The sequence below is a fragment of the Cebus imitator genome, unplaced genomic scaffold (assembly GCF_001604975.1).
Source record: "Cebus imitator isolate Cc_AM_T3 unplaced genomic scaffold, Cebus_imitator-1.0 Scaffold77, whole genome shotgun sequence".
Taxonomy (NCBI): Eukaryota; Metazoa; Chordata; class Mammalia; order Primates; family Cebidae; genus Cebus; species Cebus imitator.
In genome coordinates this window covers 5,642,068-5,663,804 of record NW_016107392.1, presented here as the reverse complement: position 1 = coordinate 5,663,804, position 21,737 = coordinate 5,642,068, and the positions used below count along the sequence as shown (strand labels likewise).

Genomic DNA, 21,737 nt, shown 5'->3' with positions numbered 1-21,737 from the left:
ACACCTGTTGGAACTTCTTTTCCCCACATTCTCCTTCTATATCCAGTCATGCACATGTTTCTTCCACTGAAATCTTTCTTCAAGCCCATCTCAGACATTTCCTCTGCTATCACCAAGTCCAGATGTGTCATCCTAAGTCAAGGTTTCCCCAGGAGGCTCTTACTTGGCTCCCTGCTTAGAGGATCTCTGCCAGGCACCATCCTGCAAGGTTCTTCATTTTCAGTGTTGACCTCATCAATCAGTTATCTCCTCAGAAACCTTCCAAGATTCTCCATTTCATCAGGTGTAAACTACTCTGTTTGGATTGTGAGATCCTTTGCCCTCTAGCCCACCTTCCCCACCACTCCCAAGGTCAAGTCTCTGTTTCGCTGGGCCAAGTTTCCTCCTTAACCCAGCTGTGTATCCTGTGCTCTGCCCTGGTTCCCTGTCTAGCTCATATTTTCTTACCACCAGAAATCCAGGCTCTTTTCTTGTTTGTCTTGGCAGACCCTGCCTGCCCAAAGGCTCAGCTCAAACTCCATTTTTTCCCAGAAGCTTTTATTGATTCTCCAAGTACATGCTTTCAATTTATTGAACTACTGTTTATTTGATAGCTGCTGGGGACATGAGTATGAATTATGGCCTCTGCCTCTTGGTTTCTGTCTTCTCTCTGACTCCCAAGAGAGTGAAAAACCAAGTTAATCCAGTCATTCTTGAAATCACAGACACTGTGTACATATCATTCCCCTTCAAGCAGGTATTTGAAAATGCAAACCCAGAGATTTAAAGTGTGTGCAGATAAATTTGACACACAGAGGACAGATGAAAATTTCTTCACTGCTTGTTGTGGTTGAGTCTTTCCAGGTGTTAGGCCTCCAAGTCCAGGCCTGGCCATTTTAGCCTTGGTGACCCGCATATACACCTCTGAATGGTCCCCAAAAGCCAGAAAGTCTGAAGTAAACACAAGTAACCAGCTGGCCACGGAAAGAAGTGAAATAACTTGTTCCTGCCTCAACTAATTGCTCTCCCCCTGCAACCTGCAACTATTGTTCCTGCTCAGCTTTGTGGAATTTCCCCCCTGGACATTGGGTTTCTCAAGACTCCCACCCCTGTAACTATGGAATTTATTGTATCCTCCCCTCTGCTTGCAACTGATACCCCCACCCTTATGATCATGCCCTACCCTTGTGACCATGCATCCGTAACGTCCTTCCCCTCCCTAAAACAGCTTACCACCTTTAACTCATCACTTGCCCCAACCTATAAAACCAACTCCTAACCCATCGCCCTCTGCTGATACCCTTTTTAACCTCAGCCCACCTGCACCCAGGTGAATAAACAGCCATGTTACTCACACAAAGTCTGTCTGGGGGCTCTCTTCATTCAGCGCGTGCATTTTAACAGTAGGGTTAATATAATGTACATGAACAACTAAAATTAAATAAACTATGGTTTCTAAAAAAAAAACCAGGTGTATTTTCTTCTTATGGAATGAAGAACAAAGTCAGATTAATGTAGATCTATGTTTACGAACAAGAAAAGATCACCTTTGTTTAAAGAACAGTATATGCGATGTGGTCTAATCCTGGTTTAAGAAAAAAATCTCTAAAGCAGAGAAAGAAATTTGGAAAGATATATGCTAAATGGTTTTCTTTGGATAGAAGAATTACTGATGATTAAGCACTTCCTTTTAATTCATACTTTTTATAACAAGCAATTTCATTGTTGCTTGTTATAGGAAATGTCATCAGAAAGACATTGTCATTTTGGGAAAAAGCACAGAAAGAGGGACATCAATTTGGTGTAAATGCAGATGGATCACTTTCAAGACAGTGCAAAATTAAATATTAAAAGACCTTCTGTTTTGTTTTAATATGGGGTGAAGATTGGAATGGGCCACATCTACAGGGACACTCAGCAGATGTGGACTGAGTGACTGCAGTGTTTCAGGGTAAACATTATAAAAATAAACAAATGAGCAAACTAATGGAATGTGATAGACAGGATGCCTGAGTAATTACTATAAATGCTCTGGCCTTTTTTTTTTTTTTTTTGTCAGAGACCCAGAAAAGACTTTAACCTCTAGGTCTATTAATCTGGCTTCTATCACAGGGCAGAGTTAGTGGCATTTTATGTTCTCAATCATAACTATATTGCCCTTGGTATGCTGTAGCAATTTTGTTCTCTTTCCATCAAAGTTTGTTATTTTATCGAATGGAAAATGTACAAATTGGTGATATCACACAGGTGGGTGTTTACAACCTTGACAATTTCACATGCAGGTGGGAATTTTCTCATGTGGGAATTCACTTGAGTTCACAGAGGGCCAGCAGATCGCCCTCAGCTGCCATCCCTATAAATAAAGTTCAGGAAGGTCTCTGAATTCTGGACTACAGGAAAACCCGTGGCCATGAGGTTGATCCTGTTTTTTGGTGCCCTTTTTGGGCATATCTACTGTCGAGAAACATTTGTGGGGTAAGTTATGCTTTCTGGTGCTTCTTTACATTTTACTCACCTGATGGATGGAGGCTCTCATTTGATTGTTACGGAATAAATGGGTATACACGTTCAGTATTTTCAGAGAAGTTCTCAGATTTGGGGTTAGGTCGATAGTGGGAAAAATAGGAGTGGATGATCAAAAAAGAGATGAATGACACTTAAAGGAATGGACAAAAGTGAAACCTGAACACACATAACCCTGTTTCTCTCTGTCCGTATTCATTTTTCCCTCCAGTGATCAGACCATACGGATGATAGACATCAGGGAAAAATACAGCTGTGTGGCCATTTGTTTTAGGCAACTCGGTGGTGTCAAGGCTCCTCTCACACCTCTTCCTGCCCTTTTGGGCTTTACCATCCACGTTAGCCCTTGTCCCCTACCACTCCCCACCCCCATCTTTAGATTCAGCATCTGGATGGTGGAACCTTATGAAGCAGAAAGGCCAGGGCTGTAGATTTCGGCTCAACTCCTCCGCTCCTGGCTTGGGAGGACTCATCTTTGCTCCGAAGTACTTCACTGCATGACTCTATGAAGGGCTTTAGGCAGCATTTTTTGAAGAGTGTTCCAGGGAACTTATAAAACAGTCAAATAAATTTGGTCCTAAAAAGCCACTGGCCAAATAAATGTTGGAATCAGAGGGTTAACCAGACTACAGGATTTCTGGGAGCTTTGGCTAAATCAGTGTACATTATAAATCTACAAGAGGGGATCTAGGTTGCAGCATGTACTTTTTTTTTTTTTAATCATCAACAACCCCTCTCCCCAGGCTCACTCTTTCTTTTTTTCTCTCCTTCCTTCATTCCTTTCTTTTCTCCTTTCTTTCTTTCTCTCTTTCTCTTTCTTTCCTTCCTTCCTTCTTTCTTCTTTCCTTCTTTCTTTCTTTCTCTGAGTAACTCAAAGAACTGCTATTCTCTAGAACACACACCAAGAAATATGAGCCTATTGTATTACTTTTCTCAGCGCCTTCCCATTTTAAAGGAGGACTCCTGGGAGTCCATGCATTAACCAAAAGTAATGAGACTTGAATGGAAGAATTTTCAGACCATTTGTGGCAGATGAGCCTCAAAGAGCGCACATTCCATCACTTCTGTATTCCACCAGAGTTCACAGGAAATTGCGGGGGGCTTGGTTTCTGAAGACCCAGATTCTGGTCCCTGTACATGGCTCATTGTACTGATTCCTTCCCCAGCGCACAAACAGATGGGGCAGTGACTTAGGAAGTCTGCTTACTTGGAGAAAGGCTAGAAGGGAAACCTCTGTCACCAGTGAAACTCTTCCTAAAGATATATGCTTGATTGTTTTGAGATTTCTCTTTTCTGTTCATCCTTTATTCCCTATTAAGGGGGTGTGTGTGTGTGTGTGTGTGTGTATGTGTGTGTGTGTAAAGAGAGGCACGGCATAATTTGTCACGGTCCCAACTATCCCTGGCCATGCCCCACACTGGACCACATGAATGGGGTCTGGGGATAGAACCTTGATACGTTTTCAGTTGACAAAAACAAAAAACAAACAAAACTCCCAAAACCATTAAAAAAAAAAAAAAACCACCTTAGGTCTATCCACATATGAATTGTTTTCTCTTACAAGCACCAAGTTAATTATTCCACTTTTGAAAAAACTTACTTTTGAACAACAGGAACAGGCAAGTTTTAAAAGCCAACACTTCATGAGCAGCAGGTGTTATTTTACAAATACTCATTAGCTAAAGGAAAGGTAATTTTAATGGCAAGCTTCCTGCTAGGAGCAGGTATACCTCTTAATTGTTAAGTAGATAACATTTCCTGGGAGGAAATAATTCTATCGCCTTCTCATTCTGGCGATGTGGGTTAGTATACTATTGATTAGTTTCTGGATTGTCACAGGGATTATTAGCTTTTGCATTAATCTGTTACACACAGAGACTAACAGGAGCAGAAAGCAACAGGAAACTGTCCAGGTTTTGCTTTTGAGGTCACATTTGTGGTTAATTTTCTTTAGAGACCAAGTTCTTGAGATTGTGCCAAGCAATGAAGAACAAATTAAAAATCTGCTACAATTGGAGGCTCAAGAACATCTCCAGGTATTTGATCTAGTGGGAGTTTCTGTTCCCAGAATGAATACAGTTAAACATGACTGAGATCTCATTTGGACTGTATTTTGACTCCTCTGACATAGTGTGAAATGCTAACTCGTGCAGCTGGGATTCTGACAACCTGGGCTCTAGTCCCAACTACATGACATTGGACAAGTCACCTACCTTCCCTGTGTCTAATTTTCTCACTCAGAGTAGTGGCGATAAATAGACCGTTCTTCTATCTCTCAGGTTTATTGTAGGAATGAAAAGAGATATCAAATGTGAAAGTTACTTTCAAAAATTAAACACCTTTAGTGCATATTTCCCTTGTAAAATAATTTATAGCATTTATATCCTATTATTAGATGAATTGGATCACTGGAATCCCAGCTTAAAAAAAAAACCTGCCATCCTTTTAATAATCTTTTCCTTCTGCCAGTTTTAAAATCTAGCCATGGGGGCAGGGGAAACGATACATTGCATTTGCTGACACGTGGGTATTTAGAAACCCTCGCTGCAATATCATAGTGATTCCACAATGGTTCTGAACTGGCGGGCTCAAGATAAAATGGATGCAAATTGATTTCTTGAAATGTATCACTGCTGAACTGTCTATTCCCCAGAACAGTTCCATTCATTGCCTTGGCTTGGACTTTTATCCCTTTCAGCTTGACTTTTGGAAATCACCCACCACCCCAGGGGAGACAGCCCACGTCCGAGTTCCCTTCATCAGCGTCCAGGCAGTCAAAGTGTTCTTGGAGTCCCTGGGAATTGCCTATTCTATCATGATTGAAGATGTTCAGGTAATTTTGCCACAGACTTGCCTTCCCGAGGCTTGCTGGGCCACATGAATGTCAGTTCAGTTCCACCCTCTTTTATGGCTGAGTACTCTCTGCAGGGAAGGGACCTGAGGGTGCCACCAGGACCTTCTAGCAGTCTGGGCTCCCCTTGCAAGGTGGGTAGGAGAGCACTGTCTTTCTCCCTTTTGCATTTGGCACATGTGGAATATGGTAACAAAGAATTTAAGGGAAAGGGCAAAAGAGAGGCTACATCATGAAATATAAAGTGCAAACCAAAGGGTGTTAGGCAAAAGAAGGAAAAGAAGGAGTCCCGCTCTGTCTCCCAGGCTGGAGTGCAGAGGTACCATCTAGGCTCACTGCAACCTCCGCTTCCTGGGCTCAAGCGATTCTCCAGCCTCAGCCTCTCCAGTAGCTGGGGCTACAGGCATGCACTACCACACCCAGCTAATTTTTGTATTTTCAGTAGAGGCGGGGTTTCACCATGTTGCCTAGGCGGATATCAAACTCCTGGCCTCAAGTGATCCATCCGCCTTGGCCTCCCAAATTGCTGGGATTACAGGAGTGAGCCACCGTGCCTGGACTGATTTAGTTTTTATTTAGAGGTTAACTCAGGCCCTGAGCTCCCAGAAAGGTATGATGAGCCATAAGATCGTGCCTGCAAACCCACCCTGGTACACTGGCAGCATCTGGCTGGTAGGAAGTCCCATTAATGCTCCATCTTCTTTCATAGTGGGGTCGGAATAAGGGGAAGTCATGATCTCAAAGCCTACAGGGCAAGAAGAGGAAAGTTTGGTACTGAGGACCCGAGTGTTACCCTTTCCTTCACAATTACAGACTGAAATGCATTGATATAAACCAATCATACATAGAATTGTTTTATCTTAGGTCCTGTTGGACAAAGAGAATGAAGAAATGCTCTTTAACCAGAGAAGAGAACGGAGTGGCACCTTCAATTTTGGGGCCTATCATACTCTGGAAGAGGTAGGTGTTTCAAAATGAACATCACAGAAACGGGCCATTCTCTAGTGACAAAGCTTATGCTTCCACGTGGAACTATCTTTTAAATTAATGGCCTAGAAATTATTCTCCTACTATTTTCTAACTTCTCCAAGATTGCCTAGGATTTCACAGCCAGTACCAAAGTCACTGGCTTCACACTTCCTCCTGCTTAATGTTGGACCTGAAGTCCACTTGCCCATCTCAACAGCCACCCACTGTGGAGTGTAAAGGGAACTCACAAGTAGCCTCCTCAGGATGCTGCTCTTGCCCTAAGTCCCCTTGCTGACTTCTGACCTGTGCTGCCCACAAAGCCAGGGAAGCCATCATGGCTGCCAAGGATAATGCAATCAGGGCACAAAGCCAGGTGAGAGCTGTGCTTCCAGGCTGCCACCGATGATGGAATCAGGGACCACCGTGACGCCTCTGACTTCTGTCCAAGTGTTACCGGTGGAGGGTGTCCAGGTTCTTGGCGTCTTGAATGAAGAATTAGACAAAACGCACAAATAAAACAAGGAAGGAATGAAGCCACAAACGCGATTTTTATCAAAAACAAAAGTACACTCCACAGGGTGGGAGCAGCCGGAGAATAGGGGCCCAAGAGCCCATTACAGAATTTTCTGGGATTTAAATACCCAATAGAGCTTGCCCATTGGTTACTTGGTGTACACCCTATGTAAATGAAATAGTAGCCTTCAATCAGTCTGATTGGTTGCAGTAAGTGGCTAATCAGAGGCTGAAGTGAAGTTACAAAGTTATACTCCTACCTAAATAAAGACTTGGCTTGCAACCAGCCTGAATGTTGGGGGGGGGGCGGGACCAATCAGAAGTACTTGGTCCTTCGAATTTTTCATTTGCCCAGTCCAAAGAGGGGGTGGCACAAAGGGAGCAGCCTCTGGTCCTTTTGTTACATGGGCATGGAAAGTTGGGGTTTTCTTTTTGATTTAGTTCTAGGGAGTCAGCCTGAATTGACCTTAGGTTCCCTGCCTCCAGACCCTATTTTTTTTTTTTTTTTTTTTTTTTTTTTTTTTTTTTTTTTTTTTTTTTTGGAGTTTTTCTCTTGTTGCCCAGGCTGGAGTGCAATGGCACTATCTCCGCTGACTGCAACCTCTGCCTCCTGGGTTCAAGCGATTCTCCTGCCTCAGCCTCCTGAGTAGCTGGGATTATAGGCGCCCGCCACCACGCCCAGCCAATTTTGTGTAATTTTTTTTTAGTAGAGACGGGGTTTCACTATATTGGCCAGGCTGCAAATTCCTGACCTCAGACAATCCACCCACCTCGGCCTCCCAAAGCGCTGGGATTACAGGCGTGAGCCACCATGCCCCGCTTCAGACCCTATTCTGCCTCACAGGGATTTTCTCTCTAAGACCTCATGGCAGCAAAGCCTCATGGAGTCTCTGCTGTCTTTCCTGGGCTTTGTTGTTTCTGTGGAGACCACCCTCTCCTGCATCTGCTGCTCCATGCTGCTTGGAGACCTTGGGCCGTGCTGCATTTACCTTTGTGACACAGCTCTTCTCCAGGCCCACGGGAATCCATCCGCATTAACTGATTTAGGAGTCTCGGAATGGAAAGGGGCCGGGAGGGATGGTGATTGTAGGGTTAAGGGGTGGCATGGGGAGTAGGAAAGAGCCAGGAAAGAGGTATCTAGTAGGTACCAAGTCTCCGAGTCGGCAATATTTAAATGCAAAAAACTTGAAACATTTTTTTTCTCCTAGTTTATTTGATGGGAAAAACTGGTTTGACCTAAACTCATTTGGGAGCAAAATCTGACCTGAACTGTCTCACTGCTCATTTGTTTCACTGCCAGAAATATTAATGTGCTTGAAGACGGAGCAATGTCCCATGTGTAATACATAATATATACTTCCTATTACCTTTCTAAAATTCTACCCTGGAAAAAAGATTTTACTTGAAATATATATGGCCTCAAGGGTTTCAGACAGGGGACTGTGGACCAGCACAAGAGAATAAGGAAGAAAAGGAAGTAAACAAGATGCCCTCCCTCTCCCCCAGACGAACTGATGTCTGTCTCCCACGGAGTGCAAATACTGGCAGCAGCTGGAGGGACTGTCTTCCTCCTGCTACCTCCAAACGCGCCCGGACACGTCTCAGTCCTAGCAATGGACACAGCTCGGACTCCTCATGCACAAAATTTCAATCAGCCTTGCAAATAGGAGCTGGAGTAGCCAGTGGCTTTGGTGGGTCTGCGGCAAAAACCCCATTGTCCCCAGGCCTGACAGCCTGGAGACATTTTGTAGCGCTTCCCTCTACATCCGTTTTGGGGTTCAGGGGGCACTGCTATTTTTGTTCCTCTGCTAGCAAGGGTGAGAAACCCCACCTCAGGGCTGGGGTCGCCAAAAGCCACAAGTACGCCAGGGGAAGTGTGCCATTTTGCTTTGCACAAAACTGCAAAGAGCTGGCTGGGCTGCAGCCCCCGCAGACGCGGACTCAGCAGCACTCAGCTGGGATCCAAACCCTCAGGAGGCGCTGCCCTCTCCGCTGTGTCCCAAGGGAATGGGGAAAATCACCAGGGGATCAGATCTCATGCATCAGATGGTTCACTCGCAAATGTCTATTTATTCACTTGAAACATTTCAGATTTCCCAAGAAATGGATAACCTCGTGGCTGAGCACCCTGGGCTAGTGAGCAAAGTGAAAATTGGCTCTTCTTTTGAGAACCGGCCGATGAACGTGCTCAAGGTACACGGGGCAGGGGCAGTTCTTCCTCTCTGTGTTTCTAGAATCCCCCTCCTCCCAGGCTGGCTGGCAGTCCCAGCTCGAGCTACAGAGCTGCTCCTTTTTATTATTTATCTTATTTTTTTCTTTTCCTCCTAACCGGTCCTTGCTGGTTTTGAGCATCCACTCCCCCACCCCCGCCCCCTTCTTTTTCTTTCTCTCTGTTCCTGCGCAAGCTGACGCAGGTCTGCAGGAGTGAATTAATGCTTGCGTACTGAGAGATGCGCTCCCGGGGAACCGGAACGAATAGGAGCGGAGGAAGGGGGAGGTGCGGGCCCGGGGAGGTCGGGGGTTGGGGTCTGTAATTCATCAAGGTGGGAGTTCTCTGCCTCCCCTTCTTCTCTTTTATTCTTTCCTCTTTAAACACACACACACACACACACACACACACACACCAGTTAAAAAAGAAAAAGCACTAATTGCCTAAGCTGCATTTTTTCTTTTCTTCTTTTTTTTTTTGCTTTGTTTTTTAAAGAAGAGTTCTCGTAGTATGCGGAAGGATGATGGACAACTAAACCCTAAACCGCAAAGACAAATGCCCTGAACGAAGGTCTTTTGAAAAAGGATATAGCTGAGAAAAGGGTAGGGTTTTACGCCATCTCGTAATCTCTGACAGTCTTTGTGCACATAATTTCAAGCTTTACACTTTGCCTTAAAAACAGTGAAAATATTCACCCAGATTTCCTAGAAAGAGTTTGTTAAGAGAAAAAAAAAATAAAAAAGAGGTAATGTCACAACTCCTTGCTAAATTTGGAAACGTTATGGCTGGGAACCAACTGACTAACCGGGACAGATGGATTTCTCCAGAGCGTTTTTCCCCAGAGCGTTTTTCCCAAAGCAGGCCTGAGAGGAGTGACTTGCCTGCTTTATACCACTGGGCTACATTTGCTAATGTTTACCTCCCTTCTTTCTTTTTATTTCCTCTACCCCTTCCCCCCAGTTGGGTCAGAACACCCCAGATTCTCTTCCACTTTGGGCCTCCCTGGCTTTCCCTTTTCCTGGGTGGTTTGGCGGTGGAGGATGTTGTGTTTTTGAAAGTTCCCTGCTTTTTACATTTGAGCTCTTTAGAGGAAAAGACACAAAACCCTTTTAACTAAAACTCCTAGAACCCATGAACTGTAATTTTTAGCAAGGATTTGCATTTCTCATTTACCTTATCTGCTGTGTTTAGAACGCTGCACAGAGATAGAAGTTGATGGTGCAAAAATAATCTTTTCCTCCCCATTTGCTGATCCAATTGGCAAAGCCACTGTTTCAAATAAAACGAAGCCACTTAGATCATAAAATTAAAACTCTGGAAAGTACCTCCAGAGAGGCTTGCTATCCTGTTTTTGTGAAGGTCTCAAAAGGTTATCACAAGCATTTTTATAACGAAACAGTGTTATTGCCTACATTTGGGATATAGATAAACAAAAGAAACAGAAAAGAAAAATATCCTCATAATTCTAATTCCACAACTGTGGGATCATACTTATTAACAATCTGTTGTATATTTTTCTACTTCTTTCTCTGTTTTCTTTTTTCTTTTCGCTCTTCCTCCTCTCCTTTCCCTTTTTTCTCGTATGTGTGTACATAAATGAACTAGTTTCTTTAAAAATAAAAATGAAATCCTGTAATCCATTTTCCTCCCAATTTTCAGCATATGAAAATAATTTCATGTCATTACATTATCTACAAGGATTTTTTTACAAACGTCGGAGGAGAAGTGGTCTATACCCCTCAGCCTGCATTTACGCTTGCATTCAAAGAAGGGGACGAGAGAAAATTCTCCTTAAATGAGAAGAGTTAGTTGACATCATCACTGTGTGTATTTCCTTCTCTGTCAATCACATCAAGAACAGAAAGAGGGACCGAGAAGGATGGTCTGGGGTACAGAGGAGGCGACTGGGTGCCATGGCGCCGGTGGAGCCGTTCACATTGCCACACTTGCTTTTGCAGTTCAGCACGGGAGGAGACAAGCCAGCGATCTGGCTGGATGCCGGGATCCATGCTCGAGAGTGGGTTACACAAGCTACTGCAGTGTGGACAGCAAATAAGGTCATTTTGCCTAACATTCCTCGCTTATTTTGCCTTTCTGGGGTCAGGCCCACTGAGACCCACGACAGTCCCAGTGGTCTCGATGGCTGCCGCTCTCAGCCAAAGCCCTTCTCTTATTGCACAGGCTGGCAACAAACCCTTGCAGCCTTTTTTGGCATTGCCTCATCCAGCACCCCAGTGCCCTCCCCTTGGGCAGGCTACTGTGTGCTCTGTTAAAAGGCACGACGATGTGATGAGTGAGAGACGGGGGTTGGGGGGAAGACTCAGTGAGCTAAAGAGATCGAATGGGTGGCCAGGGAGGACCCTTGGGAGCCAGATTTTAGCATAAGAACCGACTAGAGAAAAATCTCTTTGCTGCCTGGAACCCCGAGGGCCGAGGCGTGATGTGCTGGAAATTTATAAAATCATGAAAGGGGCTCAGCTGGAAAATACAAACAGGTGCAAGAAGAGTTTAACCCACAGATCCGAAGTAAAGTTAGCTAAGGGTGTTTGGGTTGTTGTGAAGTTTTCCCCAAATTTGATTTTGAAAGTAGGGTATAGTAAGACCTCTCTTCCACAAGTTTATTGGCATTAGAGTTGGGACATAGAGCTGGGTGTGATCTAGTCTGGTATTTTGTAAGTAATTCAAAAATGACATGCTATAAATCAGAATGTTAATTCATGAGCAGAGGAAATCAATCCACATCAGATCATTCAAGCATGTGCAACCACGTGCATACCGACTGATACATTTTTCCCTTCAATTAAAATGCGGTTACCTTTAGGGTATTATGAAATGGATATTTAACAGTTGAATAATAATGCCTTAGGATGGCTGAGCACAGGAAATGAATAAATTTTAATCCAGCAGAAACTTCAACTCAACTGGAGTTCATGGCAAGTAAAAGTGTAATTCCCCAAATGGAATTTAACTGGTTCTCTGTGTCTTTAACAATGTCTCTAAATATTTAAGTAATCTGATGTTGGTTGTGAGTTCTTTTGGAAAGTTATCCCATGTAGGGATTAAGGAATACCAAACAAAATTTCTTTTTTTTTTTTTTTTTTTTTTTAACAAAATTTCTTTTTTTTTTTTTTTTTTTTTTTTTTTTTTTGAGACGGAGTTTCGCTCTTGTTACCCAGGCTGGAGTGCAATGGCGCGATCTCGGCTCACCGCAACCTCCGCCTCCCGGGTTCAGGCAATTCTCCTGCCCCAGCCTCCTGGGTCGCTGGGATTACAGGCACACGCCACCATGCCCAGCTAATTTTTTGTATTTTTAGTAGAGACGAGGTTTCACCATGTTGACCAGGATGGTCTCGATCTCTTGACCTCGTGATCCACCCGCCTCGGCCTCCCAAAGTGCTGGGATTACAGGCTTGAGCCACCGCGCCCGGCCCAAACAAAATTTCTTTGTTGTATAGGTCCACATAAGTAACATATATCATTGCCAGCTATTGCAAAATTAATAAGAAGAATGCTATTGCTTTTGAGAAAGAGTAGATACATGATATCTAATTTTTACTCAATAGAAGTAAATTATTCTGATCAGAAATAAAAGTATAGACACTAGCATAGTCAACACATTAGCACTGCCGGAGGCTGGACTGCAGGGTGCCTGGAAGACCTTCCTTGACCAATAGTGATCCCCTGGTTCACATCTGGAAAAGACACACTACCTTACTATTCTGTCCCGTGTTCCCCACAAAAGGGGGGTGTCAGGCCAGGTGCAGTGGCTCATACCTGTAATCCCAGCACTTTGGGAGGCTGAGGCGAACAGATCACGAGGTCAGGAGTTCGAGACCAGCCTGACCAACATGGTGAAACCCCGTCTCTACTAAAAATACAAAAATTAGCCTGGCATAGTGGCACATGCCTGTAATCCCAGCTACTTAGGAGGCTGAGGCAGGATAATCACTTGAATCCGGAAGGCAGAGGCTGCAGTGAGCTGAGATCATGCCATTGCACTCCAGCCTGGGCGACAGAGTGAGACTCTGTCTCAACAAAAAAGGGGGCGGGGTGTGAGGTTGACATGTATGTTGTTTTTGCTCAGATTGCCTCTGATTATGGAAAGGACCCATCCATCACTTCCATTCTGAACACCCTGGATATCTTCCTACTTCCAGTCACAAACCCTGATGGATACGTGTTCTCTCAAACCAAAGTAAGCCTGGATTTTTTTCCCTTTTCCAGCAAGGACCTAAGGAGATGCGTAGGAACTTTAAAAGCAAAATAAAAGTCATGATTCATTTCTTAATTTACTCTAAATGGAATGCCTAATTTCTCAGTAGTGGCCCAGAAATGAGGGATAGAGAAGTGGTTATAATCACATTTTATTCCAACACATGACGTCTTTACTTGTTGCCTCAGCCAGAGCTCATTTCAGCTGTTAGCCTGGGCTATTAGAGCTCAGTGTTCAGCGTGAGTCACCTAGGAGATTTGTTCCAATTATCTCTGCGTTTTTTGTGATCAGATTGATAGAAGAGAGGAGGCGGATGTTACCTGCTGACAGTCAGATTGCGGTAGGATTTAGGTGGGCAGTACAGTGCATCTAGCATTTTACTTACAATCTGTGGAAGAAATCCTTCCTGCTATCACTAAAAAGAGTTACGTAGTTTTTTTCTTTCCTTTAAAATCTCATTACAATACACTATCGTAGCAACCATGACCCCACACATATTCAAAATGAATGAGAGCTTCAAGTTTATTTTTAGAGGTAACTAATAACCACCAAGCATTTTCAAAGAAACTCATACTAATACTAGTACTCATCCCATGAGATAGTGTGTGAATCAAGGGTTCCACAGTCAAGCCTAGGAAACACCGCCCACCATATCCGTTTCTTAGAGGTTGGTAAAAAACAAGACGTTAACAATCCTTGGAAGTTCTGAAGTAAGTTTACCAAGTTCACCCCATATTTTCCGCAGAGTGTCACTGCAGAACCCTCTCTTCTGCTTTTTGTTGTTGCCCTTGGCCTTGGACAGAACTAGGGTTCCATGGCACGTGTTTGGCAGGCGTTCGTTTGAGGAGATGGGGGCGTCTTCATGTCTCCCTTTGGTGAGATGGCAGAGAAGCTCCCAGCAGAGCCTGTATGAGGACTGTCCACCACCTCCCCAAGCCAAGGGAAACGAGTGTCCCAGAGAACCAGGGAAACGGACAGAATTCTAAAGGAACCTTCTGATCAGGCTGAGTGACCTTCTTTCTTTTTTCCCTGTGCTTTTTGGGTGGGCTCTGAAAGAACCGTATGTGGCGGAAGACCCGGTCTAAGGTATCTGGCAGCCTCTGCGTTGGTGTGGATCCTAACCGGAACTGGGATGCAGGTTTTGGAGGTGAGCGGGAGACTTGCCCCCAGGGACGGTCAGCCCGTGGTCTGGCCCACAAGCTGGGTTCAAATGGCTCTGCCGTGCGTCAGCCGGCTAAGCCCATTCAGGATTTAAGCCATTTAAAAATCTCTTTGAAAAACACTTAACTAAATTCCCCTCATAGGAGCACAGTGCTGTCACAGAGCTCTGGGCAGCATTTAATGTATTTTGTCTCACATCTTGGTTTTCCCACAAGCTGTCGCCCGGTGAGCCTCCTGAGCAGCCGGAGCAATGCTTGGCGCAATGGCGGGAGGACTCTGGAAGGCCGGAGCCCACCACTAGAGGGGGTTAGGATCTATTCTGGGGAGAAGCATTACATCATCTATGGATGCTTCGAGAAGGAAAACTAAAAAGCAGTACACACAGGATGAAGAAACTGACTTCCAAAATAGATTGAAAAATAAGATGTGAGCTTGCCGCCCGGACTCTGTGACAGCTCTTATGTTTTGGAGTTCCGTGGCAGGCCAGTTAGGGGCTTCTTTATGCCTTCGGCATAAAAGAAATAAGGCAACTCCTTATTTTTCAGTAACGATAAAATTAAATTTCTCCCCCCCTCACTAGGCTACAGTAAGAGTGAGGTCAAGAGCTGTGTCTTTTTCACTGTAGTATTCCTAACACCTAGCACAGTGTCTGCAGTTTGGAAGGCAATCACTACATATTTGTAAGGCAAATTAATTAATTAGAGTTGTGGAACTCAGACAGGACACTCTAGAGAACTGCTACAGGATATGGATGAGTGGCAACTTCATTCATTGCTTTTACAGTTCTTCCTAGTGTAAGGGAAAAAAATGAAGCACAATACTGAGCAATTCTCCACAGTTCAATGTCAGTCTCCCCCCAAATATTATTTTCATTAAATAATTTTAAAATAAGGTGATGTTTTGTCTGTATCACATGGGGAGCTTAGGGAATCTAACCCCTACTCATCCCCTGGAGGTTTCTCTAGCAGTGAGAGCCCTGGCCAGGCCTACAGTGGACCCATTTCAGTGGTCTTGAGCCACTCTAGCTGCTGAGACAATCAAGGCCAAAGGTAGCCTTGCTGTTAAATGTAGTCATGATTTCCTCACTGCAGAAAGGGTTTCAGAGGTTCCTTGCATTTGTGGCTTTGTGCCTTGGAAGTACAGATGCATAGAATCTTCTACTTTTGGACTATAAGAATTGGATGAGATCCCAGAAAATGGATTTGCTAAACTCCCACCCAATGCAGGAATTCCATCTATAATATTAAATCTAGTTTTTCTTCCAACAACTCCTATAGAGAGGAGATGATCTAATTAGATGGCTCTTTCTACTGTATAGAGGAACCATATTTTTTGAAAAAGAAATGTGTCCAGAATCACTTCAGTTAGGCTTTCTGACTATAACCTTTGGAAGAGATTTGATCTAACACAATGACAATCTTGCCCTGACTTCCAAAGGAAAAAGTTAGTGATGCATGGTGACCTCTTCCTTACAGTGTCTTCTTAGCACGCCCTGTCCTCACTCAGCTACTTCTACATCTCCCCAGGACCTGGAGCCAGCAGCAACCCTTGCTCTGATTCATACCGTGGACCCAGTGCCAACTCTGAAGTTGAAGTGAAATCCATAGTGGACTTCATCAAGAATCATGGAAAAGTCAAGGCCTTCATTACCCTCCACAGCTATTCCCAGCTGCTGATGTTCCCCTATGGGTACAAATGTACCAAGTCAGATGACTTTAATGAGCTGGTGAGTTTCTGAAACTTAATTTCAGCCCAGCAACAAACATCCATGGTGAGGACAAGTCAGTTTCAGGCATGAAGTCATGCCCTGAGGTGGAGGTGTACCATTCCAACGATAAATGAGACATAAACTCAACCACTGAGAAGATTATGGTGCAGCCAAAGGTTTGAATGACTGGTTATGAACTTTCCTAAATTAAGTTTTTTTGGGAAATAGAATTCATGAAATTATTGTTACCTTAATCTAGATGAGCAGGAGCCTGGTTTGATCATAAATTCCCAGAACATGCTTTCTGTTGCATGGTGGGGGGTGGGTGGGGGGAACCTTGGGTTTGGATATGAGGCTCTTGGATTGGTAGTTACATGCTCTAAGCTAAGCAATTCTTCTCAGCAACTTGCCTTATACTTTCTTGGGGCCTTTGGCTCTATGATCTACCGTGACAATGCACTGACGTGTGACATTGGAGGTAAAACACTCACTTCCCTAACTTGATACATTCTGTCATCCTTCCTGTTTCAGGAATAAGCCAGTTGGCCCCAGCCTTAGGTCAGATGGTGATATCTCAGGAGGCTGTTCACAATTGAGCAAGAGCTATCCCCAGCTGAAAAGAATGTGCAGATATTTCCAATTTGGCTTTTAGGCTTGGCTTGTGAAACCCATGTGCTAGAGATAAGCCCAGAATTGGGACTTTTTTTGTCAATTTACCTTCAATTAGATTATTTTCAGCAGCCCCATGCAGAAATAGACTAAATTATTCCAATTCAAGTGTGCCTTTCATCTTGTCAGTTAGATTTGAGCTCCGTGAGGTTTTGATGGTATTACTATTCAAGGTCCTATCAGGGAAAAAGAATGTTCTAAGACGTTCTTTTTGTATACCTAGATGACCTTAAATTATCTAAACCTGGTGGTCAAACCTCCAGCAGGTAGTCATCTAGCCTGTGGCTTCTTGCCTTCAAGGGAGTGTCTTCCGTGTTGGGGAAGGTTGTTAGGTTGTTAGTGTTCTTCTTTATAGAGAGCCAAAACCTCTGTACAGTTTTCACCCATCAGCCCTAGTTTATCATCTGGCTCTACTGAGCAAGTTTATTTCCCTTTGAGAGGTGAATCCACTGATTGCTTGAAGACCACCAGCCTGCTTTTCCTAGCTCCTATTCCTTCTAAATAACCTCAGTTCCTTCGAGCATTCATATGATGGGCTTAAATTCTGGTTGCTGTTTTCTGAATATGCTTTTGTTTGTCTGTGTTCTTCAAGGATAGTGTCTTTATCTGTTTGCATTGCTGTAAAGAAATACCTAAGACTGGGTAATTTATTAAGGAAAACATTTTACTGGGATTATGATTCCACTGGCTGGAAGATTGGGCGTCTGGTGAGGTCTTCAGGCTGTTTCCCACTCACTGATGTGAGCTGGTGTGTGCAGAGATCACACAGCGAGAGACAAAGCAAGAGAGAGTGTGGGGAGGTGCCAGACTCTTTTTAACAACCAGCTTTCGAGGGAGCTCATAGAGCAAGAACCCACTCCTAATTGCGAGGACGGCACCAGCCATTCGTGAGGGATCCGTCCCCATGATCCAAACACCTCCCATTAGGCCTCACCGCCAATATTGGGGATCAGATTTCAACATGAGGCTTGAGGGGAATAAACAGCCAAACTATAGCAGGTAGCTCCCAGAAGTGAATGTGAAACGTGTGTTGTGGGTTACCCAGCACAGAGCAGAGCGTGAGCATAACTGCCCTCAGCCAGGCTGTGCACTTGGGCAAATTCAGTTGCGGATCACATTAGTTTTTTGGCAGTAGCCCTGTGATGTTGACTCATGTCGGGCTCATTGACAAGAGTAACCCCTAGGCTCGCCGAGGATTCTACCAAGCCAGGTTTCCCCCATCTGGTAATTGTACAGTTGTTTTCCTGGACCCAAGTTCAAGACCTTACATTTATCCCTGACAAGGACAGTAAAGCCTCAGTCAGTCAAAATTGGAACCCTCGAATAATGGAAAATATTTTTCTGGGCTCTACTTCTTGGAAAAAGAGACAACCACAGGGAAATAAGCCAATGTAGGGATCTAGTAAAAGAAAAGTCAACTTCCCATGCATGTCCTGGGGCCAGTCCACATTCTCCTTAGCACCCTTAAATCTACCCTATTTCTATCCACATCCCTGAACTAGGAGAACCGGTGGCAAAATAATGAATCCTTGAGTGTTGCAAACACCAAGATGTTTAAATAGATAACAAGGACCTTCATATTGTATCTTCAAAGCCAACAGAAGTGAACTTATGCTTACTTCTTAGTGAAAATGGTTGAAATAAAAAGGGTATTGTGTCATCATCTCAAGTACCTAGATAGTCTGGTTAACCAGAGCATTCAATGTTCTGCTTTTGGGCAACTGATCTCCCAAGAGACAAGTGTTATCTTCCTAACTTTCTTTGGTTCTCTTACTCTAGAATGAAGTGGCCCAAAAGGCTTCCCAGTCTCTGACAAGCCTGCATGGCACCAAGTACAAAGTGGGACCAATCTGCTCTGTCATCTGTAAGTATCTAATGTGCTTGGAAGTTTTTATGAATGACCCACTAAGATGGCAGGCACCATGTGGGTTTGGGCCCAGACTTTCAAATGCCTTCATGTGAAAGGGATAGGTCTTCATTCATGGAACCCAACCTTCCCCAGTTTCCCTCAGGGAATCTAGTGTCCTTCATGAGATACTTACTGTGTGATGGCCAGAACAAAGAACTCTCTAAGTATGTGTTTTCTGCCCTCTTCTGTACTTGTTCAGATCCTTATAGCTCATTCTCATTCTGTAGATTTTCTTTGTCTAAAAATGAGCCTTTATCAAGACCTTGCTCTTTTTTTTTCTTTTGAGATGGAGTCTCGCTCTGTCCCCAGGCTGGAGTGCAGTGGCGTGATCTTGGCTTACTGCAACCTCCACCTCCTGGATTCAAGCAGTTCTGTCTCAGCCTCCCAAGTAGCTGGGACTACAGGCATACACCACCATGCTCGGCTAATTTTTGTATTTTTAATAGAGATGGGGTTTCACCATTTTAGTCAGGCTGGTCTCAAACTCCTGACCTCAGGTGATCCACCCACCTTAGCCTCCCAACATGCTGGAATTAGAGATGTGAGCCACTGCACCTGGCCTAAGAACTGGCTCTTTTATTATCGTCCCTTTCCTGGCTAAGAGGGGCTCATTCCCTGAGAATTCCATGGACTGTGGGGACAGAATGGGCATGACTCTTGAAGAGGACCCAGGTGGTTCGGTGGATAGACTCTGTTGCAGCCATGTGTTCATGCAGAGTATATGGAGAGGGAGGAGAAGTCAGGAATAGAGGCAGTGTGAGGAATAAGTCTGGGGAGCCTGCCATCAGACTTTCTAGGCTCCCTTCTTCCCCAGTGGATTGAGGTAAAAACAAGAAACTACTGCAGTGCTTTGGGAAATCTCAGTGCACCCTTGTGCAGGGTCTGAATCCCTCAAAGGAATAGTCCCTTATGGACAAAGCTGGAAACTCAGGACCACACAGTTCCATGCCCCAGAATTCCCTAGTGCTCCCATGCCCAAGGATCCTTTGGAAACCAATGCCTTTAATAGGGACCCATTCTGGTTTTTTTTTTTTTTTCTTTTTTTTTTTTTTTTTTTTTAAGACGGGTTTCACCATGTTGGTCAGGCTGGTCTCGAACTCCTGACCTCAGGTGATCTGCCCGCCTTGGCCTCCAAAGTGCTTGGATTACAGGCATGAGCCACTACGCACTGCCCCATTCTGGGTTTTTTTTGAGATGGAGTTTTGCTCTGTCACCCAGGCTAGAGTGCAGTAGCGCCATCTTGGCTTACTGCAATATCCGTCTCCCAGGTTCAAGTGATTCTTGTACCTCAGTCTCTGGAGTAGCTAGAATTACAGGAGCCTACAGCCACACTCGGCTAATTTTTTTTTTTTTTTTTTTTTTTTTAGTAGAGATGGGATTCACTGCATTGGCCAGGCTGGTCTCGAACTCCTTACCTCAAGTGATCTGCCTGCCTCTGCCTCCCAAAGTGTTGGGATTCCAAACTTGAGCTGCCATGCCCGGCCACCCATTCTGTTTAACAGACTTTAAAATTAAGCATCTGTTATATGTTAAGAATTATGCCAAGTACTGGAGACATAATGTGCCCACAAAGAACTCTTTAATAAAAGAGATGAACAGGAAGGCAAATGCACTTTTGTATGATGTGTGCAATAGGAGGCTATACATGGTACAAAAGTTGTAGAAAGTTGAGGGGATTTGATGGGAGTGGAGTCAGGAAAAACTTCCTGTAGGAAGAGGGGAGGGTTGTAAAGACTGATCAGACTGATCACCAGGCAGCTAGAGAAGGGGAAGAAGGATGGGGCATTCTCATGGTCAGCAGCATATGCAAAGGCATGAAGTATAAAATCGCGTGATGGGTTCTGGAAGCTACAAGTAGGTTGAGATTGCTGAAATGAAAGAGGGAGAGAAAGGAGTTGGGGAAGTTCAGGGTTTTGTGTGCCATGGTAAGGAGTTTAGGTTTCGCCCAGAGGATTCTGAAAGCCACTTGGAGGTGGGGGGTGGGATTCAGCAGGACAGTGAGGGAATCGAGTCATTCTGTTTAGCTAAAACAGCGGTCGTGTGGACGATGGAGTGATGAGGGACTGCAGTGGGGACATCCCATAGGAAGAGGAGGCAGAGTTCAGGTGAGAGACGATGGCCCAAACTACAGCAGGGCCAGTGACGACGGAGGGGATTTGGGAGGTAAAGTCAAGAAGCTTTGTCATTTAGTGGATGGGGAGAGATGGTCACTGAAAGTCATTCAGTGGTGCCATTCACTGGAGGAGAAGTCCAGGGAGGTGAAAGAGGGGTGAGGTCGCAAAGATAGTGAGTTCAGTTGTGCACATATTGAGGCTGAGCTCCTTGTAGGGTTTTCACATGGAGATGGTCTGTAGGCTTTGGACTATGTGCTCTGGGATTCTGTGGAGAGAGAGATTTGGAAAGAGTTGGCATAAAGCGGGTGGTTGGACCAGTAGAGCCGGGAGAACATTTGGAGTGGGAGGAGCTGTGGGCAGAGCAGGGAGCAAGGTGTTAGGCAGCAGAAGGGGTTAGCACGAGGGCAAGGCAGAAAGGCAGAGAAGCCTGGATGTCAGAAACCAAGGGAAAAGCAATTATTAAACAGGAGGCAGCGGCCAACAACGGTGAAGGCCATGAAAAGTCAACAAAGATAAGGACGGAACATTTTCTGTTGAATTTTCATCAGTAGTTTGTTGGTGACCTCAACCCGGAGCAGTTTCAGAAGAGCGGATAAGGGAAGGAGAGCAGAATGGAAGGCTTTTTTCTTTTTGAGATAAGAAATAGATTTATTGACTGTGGGAAAGAACAAACAAAGAGGGGGAGGTGGAAGATAGAGGAGAGAGGAGATGACCAGTGAAGTGGAGTTTCAGGGCTGGGGACAGGAGGACAAACATAGGCGGGCAGGAGTTGTGGCTCAGGATGGAATGAGAGGAGCCTGACTTTGGAAGTGTTGTGGACACGGGTATAGCTACAGCCATGGGAAGGGTGATGCTGGGAATCCGCAGGAATCCGCCGTGTTAGTCATGGTTTTCTTTTCTTTCCTTTTCCTTTTCTTTT

The 21,737-nt window shown here is 44.5% G+C and overlaps 1 protein-coding gene across 2 annotated transcripts in view; it reads left to right on the top strand.

Moving 5' to 3' along the window:
- The first annotated feature begins 1,854 nt into the window (after positions 1 to 1,854).
- Positions 1,855 to 21,737, top strand: part of CPA2 (carboxypeptidase A2) — a 22,402-nt gene continuing 2,519 nt past the window's right edge. Inside the window, exons 1-11 of one of the 2 annotated variants that reach the window (XM_017532554.1) lie at positions 1,855 to 1,930; positions 2,262 to 2,454; positions 4,457 to 4,538; positions 5,201 to 5,335; positions 6,218 to 6,313; positions 8,927 to 9,028; positions 11,003 to 11,101; positions 13,129 to 13,239; positions 14,314 to 14,404; positions 15,945 to 16,144; positions 18,575 to 18,659. In XM_017532554.1, the coding sequence (XP_017388043.1) occupies positions 2,390 to 2,454; positions 4,457 to 4,538; positions 5,201 to 5,335; positions 6,218 to 6,313; positions 8,927 to 9,028; positions 11,003 to 11,101; positions 13,129 to 13,239; positions 14,314 to 14,404; positions 15,945 to 16,144; positions 18,575 to 18,659 (1,066 nt within the window). In that variant the 5' untranslated portion in view covers positions 1,855 to 1,930; positions 2,262 to 2,389. Of the gene's footprint in view, positions 1,931 to 2,049; positions 2,142 to 2,261; positions 2,455 to 4,456; positions 4,539 to 5,200; positions 5,336 to 6,217; positions 6,314 to 8,926; positions 9,029 to 11,002; positions 11,102 to 13,128; positions 13,240 to 14,313; positions 14,405 to 15,944; positions 16,145 to 18,574; positions 18,660 to 21,737 lie in introns of those variants that run through there. The other variant, XM_037739998.1, reaches the window with a different exon arrangement.